This window comes from Vigna angularis, chromosome 6 (genome assembly GCF_016808095.1).
Source record: "Vigna angularis cultivar LongXiaoDou No.4 chromosome 6, ASM1680809v1, whole genome shotgun sequence".
In the NCBI taxonomy this organism is placed as follows: domain Eukaryota; kingdom Viridiplantae; phylum Streptophyta; class Magnoliopsida; order Fabales; family Fabaceae; genus Vigna; species Vigna angularis.
The window spans coordinates 33,913,556-33,928,446 of NC_068975.1; the positions used below are offsets into that span (position 1 = coordinate 33,913,556).

The following is a 14,891-nucleotide window of genomic DNA, read 5'->3' on the forward strand; positions in this document are numbered from 1 at the left end:
GCAGCCCAGATTCAACAATTTTGGTTCCCAGAATAAATATTGTTTATTCAAATAATGCTTACTTCTAGAAAAATAATTTCTTTATTACATAAGCTTAAAGAGTGCATTACACTAAAACTTTTCAACTCAGTGGTTTGTTTATTAGAAATATAATGGCATTAGTTAAGAAATAAGATTTAAATTTAATTCAATCCTACCAAACTAATTTATAAAATGAGATTTATAATTATTTATATATTTTAAATTAGTCTTATTTTTTAGAATTTTTACACATTCTTCATATTAAAATATATACATAAAATATAAAATTATACGTTAATGAATGATCTGATAACAGTCTAATAATCTATTAAACAATATATTTAACAAACAAAATTCATTGAGATAGATTTTAAATCACAACTCTTATACAGTGTTCAATATAAAAAATAATTATATAAGTGATTAATCTCCTTTTTTTTAAATATATAAAATAATCTATTTATAATAAAAATATATATATACTAAACTCAAAATACTAATAAATAACAATAACAAACTAATTAAAAATAAAAATATCTATATAAAATATCTAATAATATCTTTAATCACTTTCTCATATATATATATATATATATATATATATATATATATATATATATATATATATATATATATATATATATATATATATATATATATATATATATATATTATTTATATGTTATTAACTTCCCAACTGTGTGACTAATTTAGGGTTTAATGATTTCCATCTAATGCAACTAGCTTAACTCAATTACAATTTCTCTTCTATAAACTTGTATGTGTTCAAGGGCAATTAGTTTAGCTTTTAATTATTATATGAACCTAATGGACCAAATTTATTTTTATTTACTAAAGGCTAACTTTCTTTATAGGTTTTTATAATGTTTTGTTTTTAGGTTTTGCTTTAGATATAGATTCCAGTATCATATTAGATATTTTACTTTGCCATAATGTCTGTGTGAGAATAGTTTGGTGAACTTTTCAATGTGAGCGATCTATTTTGTCAAATAAATGTTATGATACCTTGACTTCTGATTTAAAATTTTATCTGTTTTCATTAATGTTGGGTTTGTTTCTTAAAAGAAATACATTTAATTTTCATTCGGACATTGTTCCTCTTATAAAACGAGACAAAAACACAAATTATATGGACTTATGCTTTTAAGGATTTATTTATAATGTATTACACAAGTTTCATAAGATATAATAGAAATTTTTTAATTTTTTTGAAAATTTCAAACCTAACAGGAAAATCTTTAAAAATAAAAAACTAAACTCAGAATAATAAAATAAAGAAAAGAGAAAAGAAGATGAAAGAACAAGAGAGAAGAGAAGTGGGTGTTATGTTTTTTTTGGAGGAATCAAATTAAATGTATTTATAAATTGAAAGATTACTTCTGCACCTTTATAAATGATAATCAACACAAATATGATCCTAAAACTGTGGTAAACTATAATTCCTTTTAATTCTTTTTTTACTCGTGGATGTTTTTAAATGAGCAATTTATTAGTAGCACTGACATCCTATTCCATCTCTTTAAATAATTATGTTTTGGAGTTCAGTTTTATGAATGAAAAATATGATTAAGAGGGAAATCCTATTAAAATTAGTCAATTACATTCTTGCCCAAATATCAATCATCAATAAACTTTATATGTCATTCTCAAATCTATAGCAAGGATGATAAGTCACACTCAATTATCAGACCTAAGAAACAACAATTGTTGTTTATATGTTGAAGGCTACAACCTCAAATGCTCAAATGTTAATTTGGTAGGGGACATTTTCAGCTAACTTCTTCACTAATAGCACAACTAATAGAATATTAATTTGTCTTTGATTTTTAATTTGTATAGGTCCCATTTTGTTAAACAAATTCTCAAATAGATACAAAACTTATAGACCACATTGTCACTATGTGGATGTATTTTAGAGTTGTTGTGTCATATTCAAATCCAACTGTAACAAACATGCAGTTAGTTGTTGGGCCTGGACCCAGTGGTCCAGCCTATGATGGGCTTCACGACATGCCCAAGAATAGTAAGCAAAGTAATTCTACCTCTCTGGGACTAAAATGTCACAAGCATCCTATAGTTCATCAATAAATTATTCTCACATGAAAATTTATTTAAAATAAAATAAATACAAAACATACAAAACAAACTATAATAAAAATTACATATAATAAAATATTATATTATTTATATTGTTATCTACTAAAACAGATTGCATTACTTACCCTCAAGTAGTTTAAGCTTAAGTTATACCAAACAAAAATGGTGATTGATAATTTTATATTACTTTTTCCCTTTTTATACTTCCCTTCTTTTTTTAAGTTTTTATATTTAAACTATTCATTCTCTATTACCTCTCATCTATATTATCTATCATTTTTCATTTTCATTTTCGTGATCTCTTGAATTTTTTTTTTAACAAATAGTTAAAAATGATTTTCAATAATATGTCTAACCTAATAGAAATTATTAATAAATGTCGTATCATCAATATAAAACCTCTAAATCTAAATCAGACTTATCAATACAAAAACATTAAAAAAAAAAATAAATTTGAAGAAGAATTGTAGAAGATGAGTGAAAATAAATTTAACATAAAGAAATACAAAACAATTGGGAACAAAATATTAAAATACTCAAATGGTGGATTTAGACAGATTATGCGATCTATAACACATCTACCATTTCGATGTTACATGTGGAACATCCTTTCAAACCAAGGTTTTTGAAACAAACAAAACAATATTTTACTTGGAATGGAGCAAATTAATGAACTCCGATATTTATATAGAAGAGGTATATATTAGAATAATACTCTTATTGATGTATTAACAAGTAAATCAATGAAGAAGCAATGTTAGACACAAACAACAAATTCCGTTATTCATTACATAATTACAATTCCAATGTCTTATGACTACTATAAAATAAGATAATACATCTCCACTACCTCAAGCATATTGCAATTTAAAATATCTCATGCGTTTATATATCAAATATAAATTTGGTTTTCCCTTAAATATTATGAATTATGATGATGTTAGGGGGGGATTCAGGATTGTTTGCCGTCAGTAAGGTGAATTCAGAATCCTGTTTAAAATCAGACGTCAAGGTTGGTAAGCATTTCTCTTAATATATATATATGATATGTGCAAGAAAAGAATATTGAAAGAGGGACAATTTTATGCACGTGTTCTTTCTTTTCCTGCTGGGAATCCCATTTTTTGGTTGCCTTCAGACTGATATCTTAGCAAACTGCTATGTTCAAGCTACTGCAAGAATAGATACTGATATATTCTGCGACAGACATCTCCATCATACATGCATAGGCAGTTTACAAGCTCCCTTTACAAGACTTGTTAGCAACCTTTGCGAGAAGAAGAGTTACATGTTATCAGAGGAATCAAAGAAAAGAAAAGTTATACTATAAAACCGTCATCTTCATATATATTTCTATCTTTGACAACCTAAGTAAGCTTAGAGGATGCTATCCATACTCGTTAAACCACACAAAAAAAAGGAATTGTACCAACTCAATCTTTAGAAGAGAAAGTTGTCCAGTGCAGATAAACATCAATATTAATTGACAAGAATCATCAACTAACCATATAATAAAAATAAAAATCCAAAAGAAAAAGATCCTCAGTGGACATTAGAGGCCACAAAAGGATAAACTCTTATCTAGCTACAAATGAGTGAATTGACAAAAAAATAAATCGATATTCAGCAAATATTGGCACACCAGAACACCAAACTTTACTTTCCAGCATCCAATTTTGGCTTCAGCAGATACAAAAACTGTCTAATTTCAAATTACACTGTTCAACTTAGCAAAATAGAGAAGAAACTGAAAACAACAAATGGCTATCAATTCAATAAAAAAAACTAAACCCAGAAATAAAAAATAGGATTGAATAAAACAAGAATTATTCGATCCTAGTATACCATGAAAAAACTAAGTGGACACTATAGTACCACAAAGCTGAATATTGTATCAGCACATTACAAGGCAGACACCAATAGCTATCTAATTTTTTTATTTATTTTTTTGACACAGTTCATAACAACAAAAGCATAACATTATTCTTACCAAAATAAAATAAGAGCCAACTAAAACCACTAGTAAAACCTTAATCCAGATTGAATCTGAGAAACAAGACCCAAGAAAAAAGAAGAATCATTCTGAACGATTGGCGAACCTCTCAACATTGCTATCGCTCAAATTGATTCCAACCATGGCTTCACCCAAGCCGCAACTGACCTCAGCCAAAACCTCAGGGTCGCTGTAATGAGTGACGGCCTGAACAATGGCTCTAGCACGTTTGGCAGGGTCACCGCTCTTGAAGACGCCGGAGCCGACGAAGACGCCATCGCAGCCAAGCTGCATCATGAGGGCGGCATCGGCGGGAGTGGCGACGCCACCTGCGGCGAAGTGGACGACGGGAAGGCGGCCAAGCTGCTTGGTCTGCATGACAAGGTCGTAGGGCGCGGCAATGTTTTTGGCGAAGGTGAAAACTTCGTCGTCGTCCATGTTGCGGAGAACCCTAATGTCGCTCATCACAGAGCGGACGTGACGCACGGCCTCGATGATGTTGCCGGTGCCTGCCTCGCCCTTGGTGCGGATCATGGCGGCGCCCTCGCGGATGCGGCGGAGGGCTTCCCCGAGGTTGCGGCAGCCGCAGACAAAGGGGATGCGGAAGTTGTGTTTGTTGATGTGGTTTGCGTCATCAGCCAGTGTGAGAACCTCGCTCTCGTCGACGTAGTCGATGCCGATGGCCTCCAGGATCTGGGCCTCCACGAAGTGTCCGATGCGGGCCTTTGCCATCACGGGGATGGTAACGGCCCGCTTGATTTCCTTGATCAGCTGTGGGTCGCTCATGCGGGCCACACCACCCTGGGCCCGGATGTCGGCGGGTACCCGCTCGAGGGCCATGACCGCGCAGGCCCCGGCCTCTTCGGCGATGCGGGCCTGGTCGGCGTTGACAACATCCATGATGACACCGCCCCTGAGCATCTGGGCGAGGCCGACTTTGACGGAGAAGGGGGACTTCTTGGTTTCCGTGATGGCACCGTTGCCGTAGACGGTAACCACACCGGATCCTTCTCCTTCCATTGAGTGAGATAGAGGTGTGGACTGTGTGAGAAGGAAGAGAAAGAGAAAGAGAAAGAGAAGAGAAGAGATTGTTGTTGTGCGGTGGGCAAAGAGAGAATGCTAATGAGATGTTTATGTAGTCCTCACATCTCTCTCCTTTCGGGCCTTTCCTGCCTTCAACCCTCCCAATCAAATGCAGCCACGCATTCATCCACTATCTCCTCCACATTTCATAATTATCTTCCCTTCTTCATCACTCTCTCCCTTTCATTTCCTATATTTATACCTTTTTCATTTCTTTTACTACCATCTTTTATTATCTCTTTTTTTTTTCTTATATATAAATTAAAAAATATACCTTTTTTCAATTTCTAAACTATTATTATTACATTCTTTTAACAAATATCTTCTAAAATTCTACGCAATATTTGTTTCTATCTACATTTTATTATTCTGTTGATTTTTCGCCATTAGTCTATTCAGTATATAATTTATATTAATTATTATTTTTATTTCAAAAAGATACATTAACCACTTGTATTTAATTTTATAATTTATTATTTTGCTGTCACAAAAATATTTTGTATGAATTATATGAGAACACTTTTTCTTCTTTTTTTGAGGTCACCTATTTACGAAGTGAGACATATCTACAGATTTTTATTGAACTAGTCTTTTAAATTGTGTAAAAAAATATCTATTATATAATTAATATTTATTATAGATATAAATAATGCTGAAATATAGTTTTAATGTAGTTAAATTTGTCATTAAATTCTTACCGGGATGAGAATAATTATTATTAAGTGTTTTTTGACATTTGATGTGCAAATAGAAATAAGTTTTTCATTTTTATTATCAGAAATATTTACTATATTAAATGTGAATAAATTAAAATTTACTATATTACATACAACTGAATTAATATTTGGTACTTACTCCATTAAATAGAAATAAATTAAAATATTCTAAAATTGAATATAAGATTATTTAATTAGTCTCTCCTCATTGTACAACTGGAAGAATGTGATCAAGACTTTATTTCTTAAACTTTCTTCCTATTGTTTATTTGAAATTGCATTATTTTTAAGTGAAACTACATATAATGTGAAATTAGTTTTCAAAAATTATTCATATCTTATGTTTTTTACGTGTCTATGTGTTAGCACTTGTTTGACTGGTCTAGCTTTGTTCCCCTTTTATCATGTAACATATGTGTTTAGATTCTTGTTATGTTATTATTTGAAGGCAATTTGTGTCATATATGTGTACTGTCTCTACAGAAAAAGTAGACTTTCTAAATGCTTCGAGAAACTAGGTTTTTTTAGTACCTTCGAGAAACTAGGTTTTTTTTAGTACCTTCGAGAAGGACATTCTTCTACATACCTCTAACCATAAAAAGTGCATTTATAAGATCAATATTTAGTTATTTATTTCTTTGTGTAAGATCTCATTTTTGATCTCTCTCCCGAATCATTCACTGTGTTCGAGTGTTATATCGATGTTCACAGGCAGACTAATTTAAGTTGTATTTTGGTCTAGTTTATCTTATTGTAACAATATAAATAAATATATGTATATACACACTAAACAATTTACCAAACAATCAACTAGACAATCTAAATCAAAATGCAAGAATTAATATTAACTTCTATTATTTTAATAAAAAAAACCTTAAATTTCAAACTTGTTTTTTAGAGTTCTATTTTCTCAGAAAATATCCTAATTAAACCAACAAAATTCCAATTACTCTAAAAATACAATCATGATCATAAAACAACACAAATTCACTTAGAGCATCTTTGAATTATATGTATAGTTATACATTTTACATGCAAACAAAAGAATAAAATAACTTTAAAAAAAAGTAAAAAAATAACTTATTCTATTATTTACTTTGATGAGATCAATGTGTATAGAACTCTTTATTAGAAACAATCTTATGATCCTTGATAATAAAAAATATGAAAATTAGGAACAAAAATCTAGAAATAGGATAGACCATTTTCTAAATCTATTTATAATTTAAACATTTTATTATTAAAATATCATAATATTCTCTTTTAAAGACTACCACTACTATTAGACCATTTTCTAAATTTTCACATTTAGGGTTTAAATTTGTATGTGTTGTATATAAGATAGTATTTGTTAGTTATGAGTGTAGTGGTATGTTTATCTTGTTAATTAGAATCTTTTATAAACATTTTTTTTTTCTTACGAGAATAATGATTTTAAAAATTGAAGTTGGATTAATTAAGTTTTATGAGTAAGGAAAGTTTTTTTTTTTTTACAATACCCTAGTAAATAAGTTAGAATGTGATATAACTTAGTCACAATGTTTTGAATTTGTAAAGAAAAAATAGATACAATATGTGATAATGAATTGTTGAAAATAATGAAAATGGTGAATTTATACATTTGTCTGTGTAACTCTAAAAGTTTACAATACAGTATAATATGTAAATAAAAAAGTGAAGTTGAATAATAATCTTTATATTATTCAAAAATACATTATAGCATTGCTTAAAATATAACCATGTACTATTATGATTTGTAATATTATAAAATTGTGATAATATAATAAGCAGATAAAATTAGTTTAAAATTATCTTATTTATAAACTAATACTGTTAAAATAAAATAATTGGAAGATTTTTTTTATCAAATTTGACACAACCCGATTGATAGAAATTTTTGCAAATTGATTTTTCTAAGTTTTTATTAACTATCTATGAATGATTTGTTTATTTAAATTGAAATAATGTTTTAATAAAAAAATCAATATATTAATTATGAAAGTATGTAAAAAAAATTCAATAACTTAACCAATGATTCCGATTAGACATATTTTTAATATCTATAACCATGTTTTATTACGCTATTATGTTAAAACGTTTAGGCTTAATACCCTATTTTGTCTCCAGTTTCGTTCGAAAATGTCAAATTAGTCCATCCTTTAAAAAATGCGTCAATTACGTCCTCACTTAATAAAATTTGCATCAATTAAATCTTTTCCGTTAAATCCGTACAAACGGCGTTAATTATCTTGATGCAAAATAATTAACGTTGTTTGTATGGATTTAACGGAAGGAATTTCATTGATGCAAATTTTATTAAGTGAGGACGTAATTGACGGATTTTTTAAAGGATAGACTAATTTGACATTTGCGAGCGAAACTGGGACAAAATAGGATATTAAGCCAAACGTTTAATTATGGATTTGTTTTTTTTTTCAAAAAGGTATGCTATTTTTGTAGAAATATAATTTATTTTTAACAAAAAAGTAATTTAATGTGTTTTAATCATCTTCGAATGATTTATTAATATAATACCGTATTACTCCAACAAATGTCAAAAAGATTAAAAAGTAATAAAATGATTATTTAATTCCTAGAGGGAATTTTTGTTTTATTATTGTAAGAACATAATAACCTAGTTCTCCAAACAAAAGTGGTAGTATGCACGTGAACTTATTTTCCAACATTACCAATAAATAAACTTCATCTTGAATAATAATCTATTCTCGTGAATAATGATTATGAATATTAATAATAAAACCACCAGATTAATAGAGGATAAAAAGTTGTTTCATATGTAAAAAAAAAAAATTGTTCACAAGTTATGGAGGATAAATCAAGTATAAGCACTGTGAAAGCTGAGTTTTATGTAACTAAAATTGACAACAATAATGTTTCTAATATATATATATAAAACATTTTTAGGACTATTTGTTTTCACTAGAAAAAAAAATGTAAAACAGTACTTATAAGTTTTAAAGGTATTTTTTATTAAATAATTTTCTACTTCACCGACTTATATCATAAATGTGAAATACTAAATATAAATATCTGTATCAAAGTTTTTTGTTATAATGTCATTGAATTTAAAAGATTTGCTGAAATAAATATCTGCATTAAGTGTTTATTCATAATGTGTGATCGTGAGAACATTAAATGGGGATGTCACGTATATCTTGTAGAGTGTATTTTACTTTTATATCTTTTAGTAATATAACTTTAACAGAAATTATATTGGTACGTCATCTTAATCCTCTAGTTAATACTTTTATTTAATTTGTTTATTTTAATAATATTAATTATTTTTATTTTATGTGAAATGTTATATTGTGTAGCAGTAAAGATATCTTGAATGATTTTGTGTTATTTAAATGTCAGCATAATTTTGTATGATTTGATAACTTTTTGAAAATAGTGAGTTAAGTGAAAAGATAATAGAAATTCAAAATTTTGTATGATTTGAAGAAATATAATTATATAATAATTTATCATAATAAAACTGTGTTTTAAAATAAGTGATAAATTTTTATAAATATATCCACGCAGAAGTGTAAATGATAAACTTAATGTACTATGTCTATATTACATTAATTATTATTTGAAATAGTGTAATAACTACATGAAATTCATATAATATTCTTCTAATAACATTCTTTTACTCTTCAGAGGAGCCTTGTTTGAATCAATTTGCAGCCAGAAGCTGTATAAAATTCTGATAATAGACCCTGTTTAACCCGTGTCATATCGTAGGCCAAAAAAATAAAAATAAAAAATCTAAAGGTGACTGATTTTTCAATTATCATCTTACAAGTGAGACAAGAAGGACAATACATGGATGTTCTAAGAACACGCTTACATATATAGTTGCATTTTTAATAAATAAATAAAAAACTCAACAGCACATTGTTTTTGGAATGAATAAATAATATACCTTTTTTTAATTTTAATATGCTAAAATAAAATATTAATGTATCAATAATCATTTTTCTTTCTCAAAAAGTACCTCACTCAAATGAATTGTAACAATCATATTATAAATATTTTTTTATCTTTAAATGTTAATCATTGATTGTATTAAAAAATTCAAACATACAATTTCTTTTACCTTCCTTTCCAAACCTTTCAAATCAACTCTATATTTTCTAATCTTAAAAAAATATTAAACTCACGATCTCTCTTTTCCGTCTAACTTTTATTATTAGACTACTCTTATTGCTGTAATCGTATCATAAATATAATAGTGCTTCTGAAATGATGAAATAAAAAAGTAAAGTTAAAAATATAAAGTGGTTTTAGAGGACGAGATAAAGGCATGATGGGAGCCATTGGTTTCCAATCTTGAGTTTGGCTCGTGAGCAAAGAGAAGAGGAAATTGTATTTTGAATTCAACGTGTCCACTGCTATATTCATTTGTTCCTGAATTACAACTATTACTACGTCACACAACACAACAACATTAATTAATTGATTGTTTTATTGTTTTGTTCATCATGTGGTCTGGCGTCGCAGTGACTTATAACCAATTAAAGTATATGGTCTCTTTCATTGAATCCTCCTTTGCTTTTTACTTTGACTCTCTTTGGACCGTTTAACTTTTTTTATTAATAAAATGTATTCCACTGATGTGATTCTCCATCTAAGGCTATTTTTATTTTCTTTCAAGGTTTAGAAAGGAAATAAAATTATTTTTTATTTATTTTATTTATTAATGATTGCACTATGAGATACAGACCCAGAAACATTCATGCGTAACTTGGACCCAGATCATAAAAGCATCCAAGCAAAACATTTTACTCATATTCATCATATTTTTTTCCATTATTCTATATCATGTATTAAAAAAATACGACTTAGTATAAATTTGTCAAACAAAACATGTATTATTAATTAATTAAGACATTCTGAACCTACGTAAATAGTAGACCGTAACATACTAATGGATGCTTACTTATAGAAAAATGTTTACCATGAGAAAAGAAAAAAGAATATTATAATAATAAAACAATAGTAAAGTAACAAAAAAAATAAAAATAAACGATAAACGTTACCCGCCACTTAATTTCTTTTCTCTCTCGTGTGCATATTCAAGTCCTCCATCACTCCTTTGTCTTCCGCTTTGTACCTTCAATCTTCAATATTTTTAGAAACTGACTACACCATTAAGTAATTAAGGAAAATATAAGTATTTTGAACTGATGGTATTTTTAAATAGTATAATTTTTATATTTCTCTTTGGTTGAATTTTGATTATCAGTCTTAGAAATAATCTTTGAAAGAAGTGATATTTTCGGTTTAATATATTTCTACCATATTTGAATGTTTTTGCAATAAACTCTAATTAAGAGTATTTCAATCATTGAGATGTAAAGTTTTAGTTTGAAAAAAAATATTTTTAAATTATAGAAAGCTAGTAAAAGTTAAGAATATTCTTATTTTAAATTTATGGTAGTGATAATAAGATTGTGATAAACGTTTGTGATATTGAACTTTGTTTTGTAGAATGATTTATTATATTATGTTATTGAATTGAATTATGTAATTTGTGTATATTGATATATGAAGTATAAGATTTTCATTTGAATTATCAGTGAGGTTTTACATTAAACAAATTCTATTTTATAGTTCATAAGTATTAATTGATTATAGTTGTTATGTGAGTCATGATCTATAAATGATAATAGAATATAGTTCCAACCGTAGTATAAAAAAACTTGTTTTAAGCTATAATTTGATGGACCACATTTCGATACCTATGGAGTATGTAATAAAATAATCACAATCTATAACATCTATTACACTTGTGTCTATTTATTAATATATTTTTATATAATGTTTCATGTGTTGGTTTTCTTCTGTGTAATAATTAATATATATATATATATATATATATATATATATATATATATATAATATGACTTCAAATAATTATATGTATTAATTAACCAAATGTAAAAAAAAATATTTTGTTTAATTTAAAACATAAAAGAGAAGAAGAAAATGCCACTGTATTAACTAGAAAATTAAACATTAATTTAATTAATAAAACACTTTAATTAAAACTAGTGAAAATACACATGTATAATGATAATAAAGATTTTCTTTTTCATCATAATAATTATTCAAATAAAAAAAATTATAAAAATAGTCTTTATAATATTATTATAAATATTTTTATTAAATAAATAATTTAATTATGGTATAGTGTTATTAATGTTAAATCAAACGGAAACAATGCCTACTTTTCTTATTATAATCAATCCAACTCAAGAAAAAATTATCTTAATCAATACTGAATAAAATATTGTAGTTTTTGTACTCATTAATAATATTTACGGTATAATTCTATCAGATCAACGTTCCCAGTGTAAACACACTAACATTTTCTACTTTTATGTACATAATAATAAAAATAATCTACCTATAATATATATATATATATATATATATATATATATATATATATATATATATATATATATATATATATATATATATATATATATATATATTTTGTTACAAACATAGCAAATTCTTTATTTTCTAATGAGTTTTTTTTTTCATAGGAACCAGTGTAACTCAAAGTTAGACATGAGCACCTTATCTTGTTATCCTCTGATAGAAACTTTTTATTTTTCACTCTTTTACCTTCTATAGGCTCATGGTCTAATTGGACAATTTAATCTTTTCTAATTTTAAATGAATAAAAATATATGCAGTCCCACTAATAATTTCAGTTGTTTTCTAAAACTACATCTTTTTGTGTGTATATTACAATTTCATTAACAACAAAACCAATTCTTACACTTTTAGATTTTATTTCCTAGATTTTTATTAATCTAAAATAAAAAACAAAATTAAGGAAGCTTCGGAAACTGAAGTTAAGATAAACACAGAAAAGAAACAAAGCAACAGTAACAAAAAAAAGGCAAGAATTCGAAACAAGAAGACAATAATAATACAGCTTCGGTTCCGAAGCTGCTCGTTACCGTTGTACCGTACCTAGAGTTTAAAATTGGCCCCGATTCAACACAGACGCAATCACAATCGCATCATTCTCTGCGTTTATCTCTCTTCCTCTGATTTCCAAAAATATTCCAAAAATGGTATCAAAGGTGAAGAGAGGACCAGTGAAGTCCATCAAGGACCTTCGTAACAACAACAACCGTCGTTGGCGCCGGAAAACTCCCATAAAAAATGTAGTGGCGGCATCCTCTGCTGCCCTGGCTTCCATCCGCCGCCGTATCACAAAACTCTTCTCAAAGATCGCGCGCTTCAGCACCACCCACAAGAAAAAAGCAACCTCTTACAAGATCCTCAGAAAGATAACAACAACAGAAGAACACGAAGAACAACTCGATGCCATTCGCCGCACCCTGGTTTTCGACGACCCCACCGCCACGCCGCTCCTCCCTCCGTCCCTCTCCGTCCGTAAAACCGTGTTCCTTGACCTTGACGAAACGCTTGTCCACTCCCACCCCTCGCCGCCGCCGGAGCACTTTGATTTCGTCGTCCGGCCGGTCATCGACGGCCAGCCCATGGACTTCTATGTCCTCAAACGCCCCGGCGTCGACGAGTTCCTTGAGACCCTTGCCTCTAAGTATGAGGTTGTCGTTTTCACGGCGGCGCTAAGGGAGTACGCGTCCATGGTGCTGGACAGGCTGGACCGGAACCGGTTCATCTCGCACCGGCTCTACCGTGACTCGTGCCGCCACATAGACGGGAAGCTCGTGAAGGACCTTAACGAAACTGGTCGCGATCTGAAACGGGTGGTTATAGTGGATGATAACCCGAATTCCTTTTCGAACCAACCCGAGAATGCTATTCTGATTCGGCCCTTCGTGGATGATATTTTCGACCGGGAGCTTTGGAAATTGAGAAGCTTTTTTGATGGGTCTGATTGCTGTGATGACATGAGAGATGCTGTTAAGCGCTATCAGCAACGTTAGATTTCTTATTATTATTTGCATTTTGTTATTTTATTTATTTCCTTCCCTATGTGAGTTGAACTGAGTGTTTGTTCAATGTCTTGTGAGAAGGGAGGGGAAATGCTGTGTATTACTAATTCTTAAGTTAACTTTAATTGATGCGTTAGTTATTCGTTCTTTCTCTGTCAGTATGTTTTCTAATAATGGCTCTAATAATTCTTAAGTACACTTCCATTAAGACATGATATTGAGTTAAAGGATTTGCAACAAATGACAATCCTCTAATATAAGAACCCTACAATCATGGTTGCATTTTTTGACTCCAATGAACATTTTACAACAGGGGACTATTTCCAATTAAAATGCTCAAGTGTTCCAAAATTGTGTTTAAACTGCAATTCCCCTCCCTTTTCGTTTAAATTGCAAAGGTTTGAGATTGATTGTATGCACTCCATCAAGACCTTAAAATCTAACCAAAATGGTTTGCTTGCAATTACCTTTCTTGTTTTGTCCAAGACTGGCATGTTCGATGAAAATGTTATATCCAAACTGCCACATATTAGCAGGAAAGGTAACCTAGTCTCTTGTACTTACAGGTTAGCAAAACTAGCTTGCCCTACGTGTGAACAGTTTTGGCTCAAGGAAGGACATCTTAAGCCCGAAAAATGGTTTATGGATTCCTACAATATCGATCAACAGTCGAGAATGCAGTGTATGTGTATCTTTGTTCCTGGGATAATGAGAACATGGTATGGTATCTTTTGGATTGGCCAACCTTTTCTAACACTTAATTACCTAGAATATTTTCTTAAATGAAAAAGGATCTTCCAAACTGATTACATAGGATTTCAACACTCATTGTTGCATAATAATATCTTAGGGGGTGAATACAAAATTTTCACTTAGCTGACAAAATATCTCTCTAATTAACAAAGCAGATTAAAATTAATTCAATCAATTTTTTCACTGTTGAATTATTCTTCAATTTACCTTTTAAAAAGTTCCTAAAAATATTTTTTTAAATATGTTTTACAA

General features: G+C 29.1%; 2 protein-coding genes across 2 annotated transcripts; one reads left to right on the top strand and one right to left on the bottom strand.

The window, feature by feature from the left end:
* Nucleotides 1-3,887: 3,887 nt before the first annotated feature.
* Nucleotides 3,888-5,388, bottom strand: LOC108340998 (pyridoxal 5'-phosphate synthase subunit PDX1). The gene has a single exon (XM_017578591.2). It carries the CDS (start codon nt 5,150-5,152, stop codon nt 4,217-4,219), a length of 936 nt encoding a protein of 311 aa, XP_017434080.1. The 5' UTR covers nt 5,153-5,388; the 3' UTR covers nt 3,888-4,216.
* A 7,480-nt stretch (nt 5,389-12,868) lies between these two features.
* LOC108342467 (uncharacterized) lies at nt 12,869-14,611 on the top strand. Its single transcript, XM_017580250.2, has 2 exons — nt 12,869-13,872; nt 14,453-14,611. The coding sequence occupies exons 1-2, from the start codon at nt 13,032-13,034 to the stop codon at nt 14,455-14,457; spliced, it is 846 nt and encodes a 281-aa protein (XP_017435739.1). The 5' UTR covers nt 12,869-13,031; the 3' UTR covers nt 14,458-14,611.
* The last annotated feature ends 280 nt before the right edge of the window (nt 14,612-14,891 follow it).